The 19,868-nt window shown below is 40.7% G+C and overlaps 1 protein-coding gene across 4 annotated transcripts in view; it reads left to right on the top strand.

Annotated features, from left to right (window-relative positions):
- The window catches only part of NTRK2 (neurotrophic receptor tyrosine kinase 2), a 288,034-nt gene that overhangs the window by 156,758 nt on the left and 111,408 nt on the right, over positions 1-19,868 (top strand). For 3 of the 4 annotated variants that reach the window (XM_050945742.1, XM_050945744.1, XM_050945745.1), the window contains exon 12: positions 534-722. In XM_050945742.1, the coding sequence (XP_050801699.1) occupies positions 534-722 (189 nt within the window). The remainder of the gene's footprint in view (positions 1-533; positions 723-19,868) is intronic. The other variant, XM_050945743.1, reaches the window with a different exon arrangement.

Raw genomic sequence — 19,868 nt, 5'->3', positions numbered from 1 at the left:
CTTCTTAGTCCTTCAGAATTTAGACAACCTCCCTCATCAGGGAGAATGCATCTCACACACATATCCTGTCTCGCAATAAGGCCGTGACAAGGGAAAACATCACTCAGCTTTGTTTTCAAAGGCCTTACTTGTGTATGTTCTGTGTAGGGACTAATGCAAACAAGCAATGAATACAGGTTATATCTTATTGCTGGAAACAACAGAAGAGTTCACTGCATTTTGATATTTATCCCACTATATTGGATGTAGTCCTATCATGTCTATGTAATCTATCAATATAGGTACTTATAACACACTCGTAGTCATAGTATCTGAGTGCTTTAGAGGTTACCTCTATGGAACCATGATCCTTGTGCATATAAAAGAGTCACCAAACTAAGCCTTTCTTTTAAAGTCCCGTATGAAATATGTTCACCACCTCCCTCAACATGCATACAAAATCCCAGAGACAAAAACGCCAACTAGCAAAGCAGGTGGCTGAGGGAGGGGAAAAATTTGTCAAGTTACAGGGGAATCTTTGTTTCTAACTCTAGGTCCTTCTTCAGTTATCAGCAATGATGATGATTCGGCAAGTCCCCTCCATCACATTTCGAATGGGAGTAACACTCCATCTTCTTCTGAGGGTGGCCCAGATGCTGTCATCATTGGAATGACAAAGATTCCTGTCATTGAAAACCCCCAGTACTTTGGAATCACCAACAGTCAGCTCAAGCCAGACACATGTAAGTACAGATGTTTATATGTATTTTGGTCATTTATTTTTCTCAGCCATGAGCTGAGTTTCTTTACTCGAGCTAATGGGGAAATGATGTAATTTGCAGGGACAGTGGGAGGGGGGTTTAAAATGTATTCAAGTCATTAAGGACATTTGTACATGAGATGAACTGCTTTACATCTGTCATAGCCAAAAGGCCAAATTCAGCCCCTGTGAGGAGTCAATTAAGACAGCTACACAGAAAGCCTACAAAGTTCACTGAAGTCACTGAGAGACTTTCCATTGATTTCAATGGCCTTTGGATCTGGCCATTGCACCTAATATGAATTGACCCATTGTATTCTCAAGAAAAGACTAATCTTGCTTTGGGCCAGAACCAGACGTCAATATTTGCATAGTATTGTTATATACATTCTGTTATCAAATTACTTGTGTTGTGGTAATGAATGTAAATTCACTTTGAAATATATATATTTTTAAAAGTAATGCTAAAATAGTGTTGAGATTACAGAGGGTGACAACTTTTATTCTTCTGCTTTATTTGTGTAGTTCAGGCTTTATATTTTAAAAAGGTGTTTAATATTTAAGGTGAAGCATTAAGTTTTGTTTTCACCTCAGATGAACAGTAAGTCTAACTGTAACATATATGTTCTCAGTCAATCAGGTTGGAGGCATATGAAGTGAGCGGTTAAACAAGCACACCAGATTTCTGTTACTGAACTCCAAAACAAATATTAGTTTTGCAAATGAACATTGTAAAAGTTGGGGGAGGCTGTTATTGAAACATTAAATATAATAGTACAGCAAATAATAAATATATTGTGGTCATCTACAACTACCATGGATAACTACTGACACTAACATATTATAGCAGGTGAGACAGTAATTGCTATAATCAGAGTTTTTTAATGGTTTCCATTCTAATTCACAATTTTCAGTCATTCATAGCTATCTCAAACTTTTACCTTTTGGACTGAAATTGTTGTGGCTTGGTCCCTAGTGATTTTTTAATGCTTCAGCAAAAAATGGTTTTGTAGCATGAGCAGAATGAGAAAAAATTACTTTCCTCATTAAACAAAGGTTGAAAATTGTGGTAGAAATGGCCATATCAATGACAATTGCCTATAAGTGTTTCAATAAAAATTATTCTCATTTGACCAAGTTATGAGCCTTAATACATTGTACACTTCACATGCTCAATACATTTTGAATAAGCTTTTCCTTAAATTCATAGGCTGCCTGATCCATTTTCCATGGAAGTCAGTGGAAAGCCTCACGTTGACTTCACTGGGCTTTGGATTGGGCCCCACGTGTGGTTGAGGAATGCTACATCGTGTATTGATGCACATAATTGATTTAACTGTGCAGCAAAAATTTTAGTGTGGATGCACAAGCTGGGGCTTTTGTCTTAAACCTTGGACAGTTTATAGAGTGTAACAGGAACCCTCCACTGATTGCTGTGTTTTTTCACAAGTGGAAAGACTGAGAACAGGTAGGGTGACCGATGCCCCAATTTTATAGGGCAGTCCCAATATTTGGGGCTTTTTCTTATATAGGCACTTATTACCCTATCCCTGTCCTGATTTTACATATTTGCTATCTGGTCACCCTCAGACCAGGGCACCTACCTTTCCTGTGAAACCCTGAGATAATTCCACATTGTGCACTTACGCACAATCTACTGCAGAACATCAGGGTGCCCTGGCAACAGCAACTTTTAACACTTGCTGGGTTGTATTCATGCAATCTTAATGTTCTTTTAATGTTATTTGATTATATGGAATTATTGTATAATACAATAATCCTCAAAGAGTCTCCAAAAATCTGATATACCATATGCACTATGCTGAAATAATTTTTTTATACTTGATAAGCATAAGGAGAACACTGTGTGTGTGTATTGTGATTGGGAACTCAATTCCTATGAAAAATAGGATTCATTAGGGGATTACAACTGGAGCAATGTGCTCTCATGCCATCTACAAAGTTATATAAAGGACCAAGTGTATGAATATTAGGCTCTTGTACCCCTGCCCCCAGCTACATTAAAATACATTTTAATTGTTCTTCTGAAAGCAAACTTCTGTGCATGTACGGTCTCTGGCTTTAACAAAAATGTTTTAAAAATGTATGTGCTCTGTTCCAAAACAAAGAGGTCATTTGAGTTGAATAGGAGGTTGGAGCTCAACTATAGAAGCATTGCATCACAATTGAACAACACTAACTACAGTAAAAGTTGTAAGTCAACAATCTCAGGTCCTGATCCTGAAAAGAGTCAGGTCTTTTCTACTGAGGCCTTAACTAGAGCAGCAACACGCACTATGCAGGGGTGATTTCTAAAGTGCACTGATGTGTTGTGCATTAATTGGTCTGGGTAGACTCTGCTGGTTTACACTAAAAGTTTCCTAGCATGCTTTAGTATAGTGCCTATTTGAAACACCCCCCACCCCAATATGCGTAACTCCACTGTGTAGACATGCCCTTAAACATGTACTTGATTTTGCACATTGTCAGTAATATCACTGACTCTGATGAAATTACTCACAGTGTATAAAATTAAGCATGTGTGTAAATGTGTAGAGAATGAGGGTTTAAGTCTTCACATTACTATGCATGATATGATTTGAATGATAAGGAAGGTGGAGATCTGTACATCAGATCGTTCCACGTTCTGCTACACTGCATTGATGTTCTCAGTGTCTGAGATATTTGGGTTTTTATTATTTTAAACAAAGAGAACCAGGTAAACTACTATAGCACAATATAATCAAGACAAATCTGGTCTCTTCTACCACGTTGAGCATGTCCAATAAAGAGGGTAATTTGAATTGTCTGAGACAAAAATGGTCTTCCCATGAATAATTTCACACACACTTTCTCTGTCTCATTCACTCACTTTTTATTAGTGTTGCACTTGTCCTCCTCTGATCTGCAAACTACCTCCTGGTTTGTATTTTTGATACTTTTATAAGCTGTAAGCTCTCATACTGTTTTCCAATTTACAGTAATACCAGCTCAAAATGTCATCTAGTCTCTCATCTCAAGTAAAATAATTAACATTTATGTTTACTCCCTATCCAGCCTAAATACAGCTGCCATCTAAGTATTAGACACCTTGTCAATGGCTGTCATGGTGGAAAATAATTGTCATGCAGGATCCTGTGTGATTGATATTTTTATGATGCATTTTTGGGGGCTAAGTGGAATCACTTTCCAACACTAATGCTATATTTAAATGGAATTTGAAGGTGCATGTTTGCAGTGAGTAGCAAGTGGAGTTTGTTATTTCGTTCTTCACTTAAGCGATGTTTTACCCTCTTGTCAAATGCCTAATCCTGTAGACAGAGCACCAAGCTCCAACGCCAACTCTGAGAAATGTGTGTATGTGTGTGTGTTTATTAAAATAGCAATCATAATAAATCCCATTTGAAATTCCATCACCACAAAATCAGCACGTCTGCCACTGAAAAAAATCATTCCTGAGAAGTACCAGCGTCTAAAAGTCTGGGAATGAGGAGACTAGACACGATAGTGCTCCCTTCCCCTCTTGATACACTCAAGATGCAAAATCAGAACCGGTGAGTTTTAGTTTCATAAGCACTCAAAAGTGTGGAGGTGATGTCCTGGCCTTGATTTCATTCTGGATGCTCATCTAGACATTCACTGAATGTACTGATAGACAATTGAAAATGACCCTCCCTCATCCATGCCTATGTGATATTTCTCATTCCAGCCATCGGTGGTTAAACATCCATTTTCCTCTGGCTGTCCAGCAAGCCCACAGGACTCTACTCTAGCTTCTGCCCATCTCGCATCCCCATCTTGCCATGGCATGAACACTCACCTACTGCTGGCCTCAGGTTCCTCTGCCTTTTATTCAGGGTCACATAGAGATTTTGAAGGGCCTTTGACAATATCTGACACAAGGCCAGGGGTGCCTCTAGCTTTTTTACCGCCCAAAGCATGACAGGCAGGCTGCCTTCAGGGGCTTGCCTGCGGGAGGTCTGCCAGTCCCACGGCTTCGGCGTACCCGCAGCCGAATTTCCACTGAATCCGCGGGACTGGCGGACCTCCTGCAGGCAAGCTGCCGAAGGCTGCCTGACTACCGCCCTCGCAGGGACCACCAGGGCACCCCCCGCGGCTTGCCACTCCAGGCACGCGCTTGGAGCGCTGGTGCCTGGAGCCGCCGCTGCACAGGACCTCCATTCTTCCAAAGAAATTAACACTGGGAGTGCAGGTTGTGTGGGGGTGATGGTTGGAGAGGCATTCATCCTGCAGCAGCATCTCCTGTCTGGTAGGGTTGGGCCCAGCTCTCTGCTCCAGGCATTGTGAACTGGTTTGACTTGTCTGCTGCTCAGGACTTAAATTCTCAAAGAGTATTTCCTGGAGCCCTCTGCAGGAGGCATTGGGACTCAGAGAGTCAGCCCCAAGAGTTGAAAAATATTTACTGGAACTTTGCCCCAGACAGCTCCAGCTGAATTTAAGCCCTGCTGCTGCTCCATCATGACCCTGTGCACTTGGTTGCTACGCTGCTCAGTTTGGGATCCCTCTCAAACAGGAGGCCTGGGCAAACTGCTCCCCACTCCTCTCCCCCAGGTAGACCTGCCTTTATTTGGCTGATCCGCCTCTGCAGAAGGGTTTCCACTTGGAATTTTTGCATTCGGTGATGCACTGAGTAACTTAAGGCACACCAAACTTGTTCACCTGCTTCTGCTTAAACTAAAGTCAAGTGTCAGCCCTTTCTGTTTGTAGGTACCTGGCTAACTGTGACATATCTAGTTTCAAATGGGTGAGAGCACTCAGAGCCTGGACATGACAAAATGATCTTTGGTATGAGATCATTTTCAACAAAGTTGCAATGAACTGGGAGCACCCTGTAAATCATCTCACTTGGGAATGGGACTTTCAAATGTCACTATCAGAAATGAGGCCAGACATTCGAGTGAAGTAATCTTCAGTGTAGGACACTCACACAGATGGCAAACCTTCCAGAAATTATCCTCCCTTGGCACCAACTATATTGTCTAAAACCTCACAGGCACAATGACTAGCCATGCTATAAAGATAATTTTTTGTGTCTTCTGAGTTTTACTAATTCTAGTAGGACATCGTAAGCCTCAATCTCATTGGCCCTTCATTGAGACCAGGACTTTTCCAAGATTAGCATTTAGCAGCCGTGCCTGATTTTTGAAGTTACCAAACTGACACACCAAAGCTGTTGAGATAGGACTGAAAAGGTCAAGCCTATCAATTCAGTAGTGCATAGCTATTGAATTTCTTAAATTGTCACTTAGCAAACTACTCTGTACTTGGAATATATCAGACTATTACTGTTATGTTTTAACTATTAAGGGTGGAACTTCTCACAGTAAATAACACTGCCTTGTTGATCGTAATGTGAAAGACAAAAGTTCAGGACCAGAGTTGCATAAAACATCAATGGGATTGCAAGGGTTGTGATTTAGGGCAGAATTATCCCACTGCTTGGATAAGAAGCTGCTCTAAAGTAAACTTTGGAGCTGGAAGAGACAAATTCTGCCATGAGTTACCCCCAGGAAAACGCCATGGATGTCACTATAGTTGCTTCCATGTAACTGTGTGAAAAAATTGATCTTTGCTCTTGGTTTCTTGTGTAAAGATTCCTGAACCAAATCTTGGCCTCAGTCACAACAGTGTAAATCTGAAGTAACTCCACTAACTTGAGTTTCCCCATACCAGCTCATTCAAATGCCTTATAGTTACAACAGGCTCATAGTTACAATTATTTCTCCAGTTATTTTTTAAAGACATTCTCACTATCGCATAGGTGTTATCTAGTTCCTGTGTGGTTTATCCCCTGGATATTTGGTTTGCTTTAGAAAATGTGAGGAAATCTGTGTCCTTTATACGGGTAGCTTATGGTATATCAGGGTATTTCTGATGCCTTTCTTAATCACTCAATCATACTTTTCCTCTTGTAGGTGTGTACTGCTGTGATGTACATCTAAGTGCACATGCCTGAGTGTGGAAGTTTAGATGTAGACATGAGGCAAAAAACTGAGTGACATAATGGGATTCATTTTTATTTGTAAATAAAATAATGACACAAGCTTGTGCCTCATCAGATTAAAATGAAATGTTTAATCTGAACCGAAATTAACAAATTAAATATCATCTTCTTTTGATAATTGAATATTGAAAAATAAGGAAGGGTTAGGGTAGACTCCAATGAAAAATAATAGTTATGATACTTAGCTCAAATGTCATTAATGTAACATTTGTCCTATCTGTATGTGCCTTAATTCAGATTCTACTGTATAAAACTGGAAAAATACACTAGAAGAGTCTGTTTTAGTGCAAAAGAAGCTGTTCACATCCTTGCTATGAATTGTTTCACCCATCCGATTGGTTTCTGTTAAGGAGTGCTGCTGCTGCCGCATGTCAGTTGTTAGAAATAATTACTGTAAACTGATTGCTACTGATTTTACAAATCTGTATAACTAGCAAAAATTAGTTTACAATCTGTAGCTCCAGTCCTACAGTCAGGGCCGGTGCTTCCATTTAGGCGACCTAGGTGGTCGCCTAGGGCACCAGGATTTGGGAGAGTGGCATTTTGACACCCTCGGCGGCAATTTGGAGGCAGGGGGTCCTTCTGTGCTTCAGGTCATCGTCGGCAATTCTGTGGCGGGTCCTTCACTCGCTCTGGGACCCGCCGCCAAAGTGCCCCGAAGACGAGGAGTGCGGAAGGACCCCCCTGTTGCAGAATTGCCGCCAACGATCGGGAGCGCGGAAGGACCCCTGCCTAGGGCACCAAAAACTCTGGCCCCGCTCCTGCCTACAGTGTATTGCTAATTGCACGTATGATGGTGATTTTTTTAAAACAGGAACTTTGAGAGTAACTCTCCTATATGCCATTTTGAAAACTAAGAGTTTCATTATGACATACATCTAAAAAAAAAGTCACACCATCTCATTAAAGTTGAGTTAAGTATTTTGCTTAGTTTACTGTGCCTTCCAGTTACAAATTTTGTTAGTTTGCTAAAAGCCAGATTGTGGCTTGTTCTGACATTGCTACCTTGGAGAGTAGATAGAATAACTCCACCTCACCCTCTTCCCAGAAACCTGCAGAACAACGTGAGGACTTCCTGGGCCGTGGGTCTGGGATCAGGGAGAGAGAGCAAGGAATGTTGCCAACTCTTGTGATTTTTGGTGTTTCTTCTTTAAGCCCCAGCTCCTGGAGTCAAGTCATCATTTTGGGTTTAAGTTTAAAAAAAAAAAAAAAAAAAAGCAAGTTTCTTGCCCTCCTGATTGTGGAGAAAAGCAAATGAAAAGGTCTTAATATTTATTATTTTTTAAATCTCAGGATTTTAAAGCCAGTCTCATGGTTCTGGGTAGCCTGGCTGCTGAATGTTTGAGGTTGGCAAATCTGACTGGTTGTATCTGACTGGTACAACTCTGATTAACTGGGTGAGTAGAGAGGACACACAGGGAAGTGCAGCTAAGCCAACATGCTGGCCAGCAGAGCTGAACACTAGCGCAAGAAGTGGGGAGTATGCGACACCAAATAAAAGGTTGTAGCAAATTACTCCCTCTAGGAACAATGGGAGTTCAGAGAAGGAATTGTGATTCTGAATTGCAGTTCCTCCTTGAGGCTCTTCCTCCATGATCAGGGCACTGAACAATGGCTAAATTATGCTTAATCTGATCTAGGCCCAGTTCTGCACCTATAACAGCAAACCTATTTGCTGCAGCTCTCATCTTCCATTCTTGCAGAGATCCCCACACATACTGATGGCTCTAGGCATGTTTACAAAACTTAACACATACACCAAGTTGAAAAGAAAACCAAACCCCAGTGCATGAACTGTCCAGATCAAACCACCTACAGTCAACAATATTGCCCAAAGTAATAATAATGAATAATCTTAAATAACGTCCCCCGTCTAGCTACACTATATCTAACATCTCTCCTGCTCACTAAAGGTCTGAGGAAGAGACAGGCTTCTCAACACCCCTTACAGGTTAACAAATCCAAACTCTGTTGGTCTAAGTGGGTAGGAAGAACCCCTTACAGAGAATAAGATGCCAGCAGACATCTCCATTTTAAACAAGGGGGCTTGAGGGTCTCTGCTAGTAATAGTGGTGATGCTGTTGCACAGAGAGGAAGTTTCTTAGCAAGCTAGGCCCCAAGCCCAGGCACCATAGAATAATAATAATTATTAAAAATACAGAGCTCAAAAGTTATAAACTGTTTTGCCCTTCATAAAAGCCATCCTGGCCTAATCCTCCAACTAAACAGAAAACAAAATAGCAACAAATTCAAACAATGTTCAGTCAAAGCCTAATTAAATGGAAAAGCCTCACTGCATGATTTGAACCTGCAGGACTTGGACCCAGCTGATCGACATGTTTCCAAAGGTGGGAATCTTTAACAGAGAACACCATGCTGCCAAAATTAGCATGTTCAGACACTGACAGCCAAGATGTTCCAGTGAGCCTCAACTATCGTGGGATATAAGGAAGGAAATATATTTATATTTTTTCCAATCAAATTGTGTGTTTAACTCAGAAAATATTTATATATGTTATGGTCAGGCTAGATATTTTCAGATTCAACTGCACATTTTATACAGCTGATTTGGTTGGATACATCACTACACAGGATACATGACTTCTTGATTGTCCTGCAGACTTCAGTGAAGGAAATATTACACAAGCCAGTAGTTATGCTTCACTTTTCTTCAACTGGGCAGCAGATTTTTGCGTTTTAGTCCATCATAGTTTGAGTCCTACGCATTTTGCTAATAATCTGGCTGCACATTTCCTTTGCCCAGCACAAAAAATGGAACACAAAATAAATTTGGTTGAAAGTAGAATGTTTACCACCTGCTGTTCATCTGGGTTCTCAGCAGGCCACTAATTTCTTTAGTTTTTATCCAAATGGAATAAGTGCTTCCGAAGACTGAAGTCTTCAGCCTTAAGAACTTGTTTTCCTTGCTGCATGGAAAGTTCAAAACCAAAAAGAAATTAATCTCCTTTCCATTTTTTTTGTAAAAGTGAACCTAAAAGATCACCATGATCCCGACTGACATTCATGAAGCAGTGCTGATCTGCACAAAATTGATTCTTTCCACTTAGTAAAAGAGAAAAGCAGAAAGTTGTTACATTTTCAGCAAAATGTTCCAGGTCCAATTACATTTCACCACTCAGAACAGTGTGTGATCTTGCACTACTTATTTGTGTGATTACTGCTTACGAGTGGTTTCCCCAGGAATTGAAATTGGGGTAGGGTGTCAGGGCCAATGAGGGGTGAGACTGAGGGTGAAGGTGGGCTGTATGGGACCATAGTAAAAACTGAAAAATGTTTCATGACAATTTTATTAGATTTAACTCATGTTTTAAAATCATCACACAAATTAAAGTTGGCTACTCAAGCCTTCTGTGAAGCACTACGTCTACATCCTTCTTGGTTTCTTGTTATAATTTTGCACAACTCTGTTAATGAACTTCTTGAATGCAATGCGTTCATCTTTGTGCTTCTCGTGTGTCCATTATTTCCATTCCTTCAATCGATATGCTCATTAGTTCATTCACATGATCAGGCAGAAGGGGACTTGTTTCAGAACACAAAATTCTACTCGATGAAAAAGAACGCTCAACTTTAGCTGTTGTGACTGGGAGTAGCAAGAGATGAGATCCTACTTCTTTCATCCCAGGAAACAGAACACAAAGATCAGGTCGAGCCACTAATGATGATAAAAAAGAAGTTGAAGTCAAATCTTCATTCATTCATCTTATGATTCATAGATTCTAAGACTGGAAGGGACCTCGTGAGATCATCGAGTCCAGTCCCCTGCCCTCATGGCAGGACCAAATACTGTCTAGACCATTCCTGATAGACATTTATCTATCTACTCTTCTCCAGAGATGGAGATTCCACAACCTCCCTAGGCAATTTATTCCAATGTTTAACTACCCTGACAGTTAGGAACTTTTTCCTAATATCCAACCTAAATCTCCCTTGCTGCAGTTTAAGCCCATTGCTTCTTGTTCTATCATTAGAGGCTAAGGTGAACAAGTTTCTCCCTCCTCCTGATGACACCCTTTTAGATACCTGAAAACTGCTATCATGTCCCCTCTCAGTTTTCTCTTTTCCAAACTAAATAAACCCAGTTCTTTCAGCCTTCCTTCATAGGTCATGTTCTCAAGACCTTTAATCATTCTTGTTGCTCTTCTCTGGACCCTCTCCAATTTCTCCACATCTTTCTTGAAATGCGGTGCCCAGAACTGGACACAATACTCCAGTTGAGGCCTAACCAGCGCAGAGTAAAGTGGAAGAATGACTTCTCGTGTCTTGTTTACAACACACCTGTTAATGCATCCCAGAATCACGTTTGCTTTTTTTGCAACAGTATCACACTGTTGACTCATATTTAGCTGGTGGTCCACTATGACTCCTAGATCTCTTTCTGCCATACTCCTTCCTAGACAGTCTCTTCCCATGCTGTATGTGTGAAACCGATTGTTCCTTCCTAATTGGAGCACTTTGCATTTGTCTTTATTGAACTTCATCCGGTTTACCTCAGACCATTTCTCCAATTTGTCCAGATCATTTTGAATTTTGACCCTGACCTCCAAAGCAGTTGCAATCCCTCCCAGTTTGGTATCGTCTGCAAACTTAATAAGCATACTTTCTATGCCAACATCTAAGTTGTTGATGAAGATATTGAACAGAGCCAGTCCCAAAACAGACTCCTGCGGAATCCCACTTGTTATACCTTTCCAGCAAGATTGGGAGCCATTAATAACTACTTTCTGAGTACGGTTATCCAGCCAGTTATGCACCCACCTTATAGTAGCCCCATCTAAATTGTATTTGCCTAGTTTATCGATAAGGATATCATGTGAGACTGTATCAAATGCCTTACTAAAGTATAGATATACCACATCTACTGCTTCTCCCTTATCCACAAGGCTCGTTATCCTATCAAAGAAAGCTATCAGATTGGTTTGCCACAATTTGTTCTTTACGAATCCATGCTGGCTATTCCCTATCACCTGACCACCTTCCAAGTGTTTGCAGATGATTTCTTTAATTACTTGCTCCATTATCTTCCCTAGCACAGCAGTTAAGCTAACTGGTCTGTAGTTTCCTGGGTTGTTTTTATTTCCCTTTTTGTAGATGGGCACTATATTTGCCCTTTTCCAATCTTCTGGAATCTCTCCTGTCTCCCATGACTTTCCAAAGATAAAAGCTAGAGGCTCAGATATCTCCTCTATTAACTCCTTGAGTATTCTAGGATGCATTTCATCAGGCCCTCGTGACTTGCAGGCATCTAACTTTTCTAAGTGATTTTTTACTTGCTCTTTTTTTATTTTATCTTCTAAACCTACCCCCTTCCCATAAGCATTCACTATGTTAGACATTCCTTCAGACTTCTCAGTGAAGACCGAAACAAAGAAGTCATTAAGCATCTCTGCCATTTCCAAGTTTCCTGTTACTGTTTCTCCCTCATCACTTAGCAGTGGGCCTACCCTGTCCTTGGTCTTCCTCTTGCTTCTAATGTATTGATAAAAAGTCTTCTTGTTTCCCTTGATTGCCATAGCTAGTTTGAGCTCATTTTGTGCCTTTGCCTTTCTAATCTTGCCTCTGAATTCCTGTGTTATTTGCCTATATTCATCCTTTGTAATCTGACCTAGTTTCCATTTTTTATATGACTCCTTTTTATTTTGTAGGTCATGCAAGATCTCGTGGTTAAGCCAAGGTGGTCTTTTGCCACATTTTCTATCTTTCTTACCCATCAGAATAGCTTGCTTTTGGGCCCTGAATCGTGTCCCTTTGAAAAACTGCCAACTCTCCTCAGTTGTTTTTCCCCTCAGTCTTGATTCCCACTATGTCCATATTCCATATTCCACTGTGTGTTCAAATTCTCTATTCTGTCCTGATCACATGGCAGCCCCATTGCTGGTAGTGCCTCACTCCACTCATCTGTTGGTGTTTTATAGGACAGGCATCTGTAAAAGCTACATAGAGGTTGAGTAGAATCTAGAAGTCGCTGTTGTAGATTTTTAAGAATCAAGTCTATGTACTTTTTCAGTTGTCTTAACAAACACTTCTTGTCGTCTTCACTTAAGGATTCAATATAAATGCCTTCGTTAGTCAACTTCTGGACTGAAGTCTTTGCTTCTTTTAGTACTTTTTCAATGGATAGCTCTCTGATCCAAATGTAGCTTCTATTGCTGGACAAAGAACTACTACTGTTGTAGCAGGTGCCTGGATGGCATTGTTTAATGACCCAAGTGGTTTCAACAGTAGACTTATGGAAGAGAGAATGGCAATAGTCTTCTCTGAACGTATTAGCAAAAGTAATCCACCAGCCTCACTATTTAGATCCATCCCATCTTGGTAGATACTTTCCAAAGCCAGTAATAATGGCTAGAGTAATTTTAAGACAACAGCCAAGGATCGCTCATAAGAAAGCCAGCAGGTTTTCCCAGGTTGGACTAATTTGAACTTCAGTCCCAGTGTATCTTCTATATTTTCCAAGATAGTCAGTCTTTTTGGACTCTTGCTGAAAAAAGAATATAATGAAGACATTAAATTTAGTGGTTTTTAATTGTCTTTTTAAGATTCTGCAGCTTGTACTAGTGCTAGTTGGAGTAGACGGCCTCATGCAGTGTGTATAGGAGAGATTAGGGTTACCCTTTTCTCTGAGCAAAGCTTGTACTCCACCATGTCTTCCAAAGAAGTTTGCAGCTCCATCAAATGCACAGGCAGCCATCTGTTTGGGGTCCAATAGACAAGCGTCTAACTCTTCTAAGATGTGGGTTGTCACAGATGCAGCCGATGTGTCTTCTATAACTTGAACATATAGAAATGGATCTACTGGCCTACCCCTGACATCAAGATAATGTACATAATGACTTAATACTTGATGCCCATTTGCATTGGTGCATTCATCAGCCATGTATGCACATTTTTTGAATGGGGTGAGAGAGTTCTTCACTTTTTCAACTGTTGAGTCTTTCACTGTTGCACCACATGCTTCTAGCCAGTCAGTTGAGTTTCTTGCAGAAAGATAGTGAGCATTTGCTGGTCTCATTTGGAACCAGTGTTCCACTTCAGGATGAACAAGTGAGAATGCACTTAACATTGGCCTCCAGTTTGTAGTGTGTGGTATCCCTTGCTTAAATAGAAAGTAGGATGCTACAGTCATGTTTGTTTGCATGAACTGTGTTGTGTCTCCAGCATTCTTAACAGCCTCCTTTAGTACTTCTAAAATTGGCTTTGAAAGTGGGCTTATAAGGCTTTCTGCATGTTGATGCACTCCAGAGGCCTGGTGTTTTGCAGCCTTTTCACGTAGTTCGTCAGCATTGGCTTTTCTGATTGGTTTGACAAACTAAGCTCCTCCACTTTTACCAATTATAGCATTGGGAAGCTTTCCTTTTTTGTAAGCTTTTTTGCAAGAGGTGCACTGTAGCCATCTTTTGTAACTTCAATAAATGGGAACACTTTGACTGACAAACATCGGGAACTGTCTTTAGGTTTTGGAGACACTGTTTCTTCAGTAGGTAGCTGTATTTTTGCTTCGGGCTGGTTGAATGTAGATATACCACTTGAACCTTCAGATGACATGTTGATATATTCTTGGTTCTTGATGTGTTCTTCACCTTGGTTAATTTTTGAGGCCTTTGAGTGGGGGATTCTGTGAAGACCAAAACTGTAACAGGATTAAAAAAAGAACTAGATAAATTCCTGGAGAATAGGTCCATCAATGGCTATTAGCCAGGATGGGGAGGGATGCAACACCATGTTCTGAGTGTCCCTAGCCTGTTGCCAGAAGCTGGGAATGGGCAACAGGGGATGGATCACTTGATGATTACCTGTTCTGTTCATTCCCTCTGAAGCACCTGGCTTTGACCACTGTCAGAAGACAGGATACTGGGCTAGATGGACCATTGGTCTGATCCAGTATGACCATTCTTATGTATAAATTAATTATAATAATAAATATGTTTAAAACAGAAACCCCCCAACATAATGACCTCTCAAGATAGCAATGATGTGAGATAACAACCTTACAAATAATGCATTTTAAAAATCTTGGCCTACTAGGAAACATATTTATATAAGTTTCCATTCTCAGTCACAAATCTAGCATTCTGGAGCAAAGTCAATAAAATATAGTTCAGTGAACAAATGTTTATTTAACATGCCCCTCACTTTTCCCTCCACTACACCCCACTCACCGGTGTTGTCCTTGGTCAGTGGAGACTCAGAGTTCAGAAGTGCTTTCACGTGAGTACATCTCCCAGGTGGGGGGCAAGAAGGCACCTTGCTCATTCCTCCAGCTGCTCACTGTTCGCTCTGACCACTGCTGTTCATTGTGCCATCGTTCACTCCACTACTCTGTTGCCAATGGCCCTGCGCAGTCACCTTCTGCTGCCACCTGCCACTGTGACCTCTGCGAGTTGGTCTCTTGAGGTTCCACCCAGCTCTCAGTGATTTCAACTTAGCTCTCAATGGGGGAACCTCGCTGCTAGTGCAGTCCGGGCTGTCACTTACATAAAAACACTGTACCCACAGCAGGACTAAGCACTTAGACCTGATTATCAGAGCTTTCAGCTGCAGTGGTCACTTAACAGAACAATAGACTATCTATGGAGCCTAATCAGCTCTGTCTTTAAACAGTGGAGAGGGAGTGGTCTCCACCCTCTCTCTTGATGCCCTCAATCAGCACAGGCTAAGTACGGTTCTACTGCCCTTTACTCATACAATAAGAACAACAACATTTCACCCTCTCTCCCCTGCCACCCCCCTCATTCAAGTGATTTGCTGGATACCTAGGTAGATTAGATATGAATGTCAATACAATCTGGTCCTGAGGCCTTTCTCCCCAGCCCATCACTAGCTGTCAGGGAGAGCCCATTTAGACTTTGCTTACAAATCATCATCATTTGAAATTATTAGATTGGCCAACATCACCTAAATGAATGCACTGACACTGTTATAAAAAACAACAGCTGTATAAGGAAGCTAGTCTGTATTCATACTTCTCAAATATATTGTACTTTTTCAGATACACGTATTTTATCATACACTGTATATGCTTTTAAAGTGTGTATTAATGTTTCAATTTCAATTTCAGTTCAAATTTCCAAACAGTCACTAAATTGGCATGTAACTAGTTCACAAAACTAGGGGCGGCGTGTTGGGGTAATTCATGGGGGGTGTAGGGAAATCACTGCTGCTTACTCACACCAGGATGCCCACTGCTGTGAATGGGATGACTGACATGAAAAAAAGCATTTTAAATTCTGGTCCTTAATTTGTGAACTGTGTAGCTTGAAAAGCCTATTGTATGAAAATTCAACCCGTGAAACATGCTTTTGGAAGTTTGTTAAAAGAAAAAAGATCCGAACTGAAGTATGCATTTCGGTTAGCAAAGCAGTGTGGAACGAGCTAACATGAAATGTGCAGCCTAATGGCTAATGCATATAGAGTGCCAACTTCTGCAGCTGAAGTAGATACTTCATTAGTAAATTTGGCAGTTCAATTAGGCTCTGATTAAGCAAACCATCCCTCTTCAGCAAAGCACCCAAGTACATGCTTAAAGTTAAGCGCATACATAATGCGGAATGATGGATGGATGTGCTTAAGAGGTTTTCTGATTTGGGGCCTTAGCCAGGGACACTGTTGGATCAATAAAACAGGCAGAAAACTGTTAAACAAGTGTAACTTCAGTGACACCATTGAACTGGGCCATTTGCCTCAGTTATTTGACTATTCAGATCTGTCAAAAATGTGTATAGCATTTTTACTTGAAAGTAGGTAGCAAAATCAATGACATGCACCTGACAAATAATACTATACACTCACACTGTGTTACAGTGACTGAATGATCCATCTCCAACTCCATGGTGTCTGAGAAATTCAAGAGATGTTCATTTTTTATATATATTGAAAGCATTTTGTAAAATAATGTAAGTGGATTAAAAAGGAGATTCCCTCTGTGAAATCTATAGGAAAAAATGTAATTTATAAAAAGAACTTAATTATTAAAAGCCAGGGTGTGATTCTTGCTGCCATAGAAATTAATGGGAGCAGGAGCAGACTGTTCTGTATTCCTTGCCCCAGTGGGAGTTTTGACTCAACCAGAAATGCAGGTCCTTAGGAAAAAAATTATATGTAGACACAGAGAATATGTATGTAAAATATGAAAAGAATAAATTCAAAAACATATAGGTTACATTTCAACACATAATGAATTCAACTATGTGATATTTTTCTTTCGGCATAAAAAGTCTAATACATCTTAAGTTAAGTGAGTCAGAAACAAAAATAAAAAAACTCAGAGCCAAACTGATTCATAACTATATCAAACAGTACGTTCTCTCCAATTCATTATCAGTTATTGCATCACCGTTTAAGAAGTCTGTGCTTGCTTGATGTGCCTGGTCTCAGGCAAAAGCGTTCCAAAGATCAGCTTGGAGAAGATTGATTGCTAGTACAATAATTCACAACAAATGTTGATTAAAACAGAATAGTATTTCTTGCAGTTACCATAGAAGTGACATTGTTTCCAAGCTATGCAGAGTTTTCATGCCTTTTGTCAAACAAATGCCTATAAGAAAATGAAGTGCCTAATACTATATGATGATTAATATTGAGATGAGTGGGGCAGATTCTGTACTACAACAGGGAGCAAATGGGCCTTGAAAGGGTCAGAATTTCTCCAGTGTAGAAAGGAAAGAAAGGTGCGTAAGGGGAGTATTGGAGTGGGATGGGGAATGGCTAGAGTCTTCTGGGTATTGTGAGCTACGGAAAAGCTCATTAACAACTGTGGAGATATATGCCAAGGTGCTGCATCTGTCCAGAATCCAAACAGGAACTCTTCTGAACTATGCCTTCTGTGCTATACTGCAGCATGGAATTTGGGCCAGTGACTCTACTGATACCCATGGCTACATAGGAGACTGTGCTGCTCCCTGTGGAAAATGCTTTCAAGAGGCAATAATACAGCATCCTCAGGAGGAAATCCAGACTAAGCTAAAATGTGAATAAATTCCAGGGCAGGATGTAGATGAAGCTTGGTTGGGGTACACTCCTGAGTTATGGGCAATCTGAGGTTCAGAGAGAAAATGGAATGTAAGTTTTAAAGTGTTGCCAAGGAAAAAAAAATTATCTAGCACCTACAGAATAGTTTGCACCTTCAAAGCACTTTGCAAACATTAATTAATGAATTAATCTTATTGATAACGCTCAAGTTTCTTGTTGCCTATAACAGTACAATAGTTAGGTCAGAATGATAATGCTGTACTCCTCCTCAGAACTGATGTAATTAATTAATTAATTTCAGTTTGTGTACAAATTCTTTATAAAGGAGCTCCAGTACTTTGATGTAGGCACTCCTTGACATATTTTAAAAATACATTTATACACATAGTCTATTCCAGGAACTCTCTTCACTCAGTAATTAACATAAATCATTGCCCAGCAGCTAAAACATATTTCTGATATTTATGAACTCCTACCAGAGCCCTCCCAGTTTTTCTCGCAGCTTGGAAAAAAGACTGGGCCTTTCAGCATGTCTTGATTCGATAAACTAATTCTACTTAGGACTGGCAAGAGAGAGTTTCAAAACTGAAGGGCCCCTCAGAGAACATCCTAAAGGCCATGAGACTCTAGCCTTGGGGCTTTAATCAGCCCACCTGTTTGAAGTCTCTTAGTGGTTCATCACTCCCGGGGGGTGAGGAGCAAAGCTGAGCTGAACTAAGCAGGGAAGACTTGGTATAGAAAATCAATTGCTAGGTGAACTTGAGAGCCACAAACAGATGCAGCTAACAAGACAGTGTTGGTGGAAGTTTAGAGAGGGATTGTGAGAGACTCCGTGCTATGTGTGATATCATTTTGCCCAACGATGGAATAGTGGTGATAACCTGCAATGGGTGTGCAATGTTCTTTCCTGCCTGAAACTAGAAGAGATTTCCTGTGCATGAAGTACAAGATGGTGGTTGTGCTGGAGGAAAAGATTCTTGGCTTGGAGGGGCAAGTTGAGAAGCTACTACAAATCAGAGAAGCTGAAGAATTCCAAACCAGGTTTGGGAAACACCAGTACCCCAGGTTCAAGGAAGGAAGAGACCTGGTCACAAAGGAATCAGTTGTAGAGGAAGTCAGAGAGGTGGCCTGGCAGTTCATAACCACCACAGGTCACAGACGCATGGCTAGAGACAGATGAGGATAGGCAGATTGTGTCCACCAGACAAAAGAGAAGGAGAAGAAATTCCACACAGCTAGAAGTTGCAAATCAATACCTGGTCCTCAGCAGGGAGCTGTGGAAGATACCTCTCAAGATCCAGCAGGTCCATGGAAATGGAGAGATGTACAGGACACATGGGTGGATGGCAACTTGGGTCAACCTATAAAAAAAAATCAAGTTTACCCACAAAAAGTTCTCTAACTATCCAAGGTAGACAGACAATCCTTGCTGGATATTCAATACTCAGAAGAATCAAAAAAAACATTCTGCTAGGGACAGGTGGACAACAGGATGATGTGCTGCCTTCCCGGAGCTAAGACACCAAATGCCGCTCTAAGATGAGATAGGCTTCTGACATTAAAGGGCAAGGATCCATTGGTGATGGTTCAGATCAGCACAAATGATACTACATCATGGGATATCTCACAGATAATAGAGGACTTCAGGGAACTCAGAAGAGTACTGAAGAGGAAGAATGTCTAAGCTGTCTTCTCCGAAATCCTTCCTGTCCCTCTAGCAAAGGAAGACAGAAGGCAGAAGATTCTGGAAAATTCTGGCTAGGTAAATGGTGTAGGGTGCAGGGCTATGGTTTTGTGGAGCATTGGTCCATCTTCTTTTGGGAGAGATGGCTGTATAGTTTGGATGACCTCCATCTCAGAAAAAGGGGGACTGATCTCAGGGACGAGCTGGCTAGAGCAATCAGATGGGGATTAAACTAACAGCAAAAGGGAAGGGTTAAAAGAGGGGCAATCTGAGGACTTAGTGAGCACAAAATTAAGATGTTAAGAACAAAATTAATTAAGGAACCAAACGACAAAAAGAAAAAAAAATCTTGAATTCACTGTGCACAAATCCTAGAAGCCTGGGTAACAAACAAGAGGAACTGGAATTGCTCATTTATAAACATAAATTAA

The sequence above is a fragment of the Gopherus flavomarginatus genome, chromosome 3 (assembly GCF_025201925.1).
Source record: "Gopherus flavomarginatus isolate rGopFla2 chromosome 3, rGopFla2.mat.asm, whole genome shotgun sequence".
Classification (NCBI taxonomy): Eukaryota; Metazoa; Chordata; order Testudines; family Testudinidae; genus Gopherus; species Gopherus flavomarginatus.
Note: the sequence above shows the minus strand (reverse complement) of the source record. Positions and strands in the feature narration are given on the sequence as shown.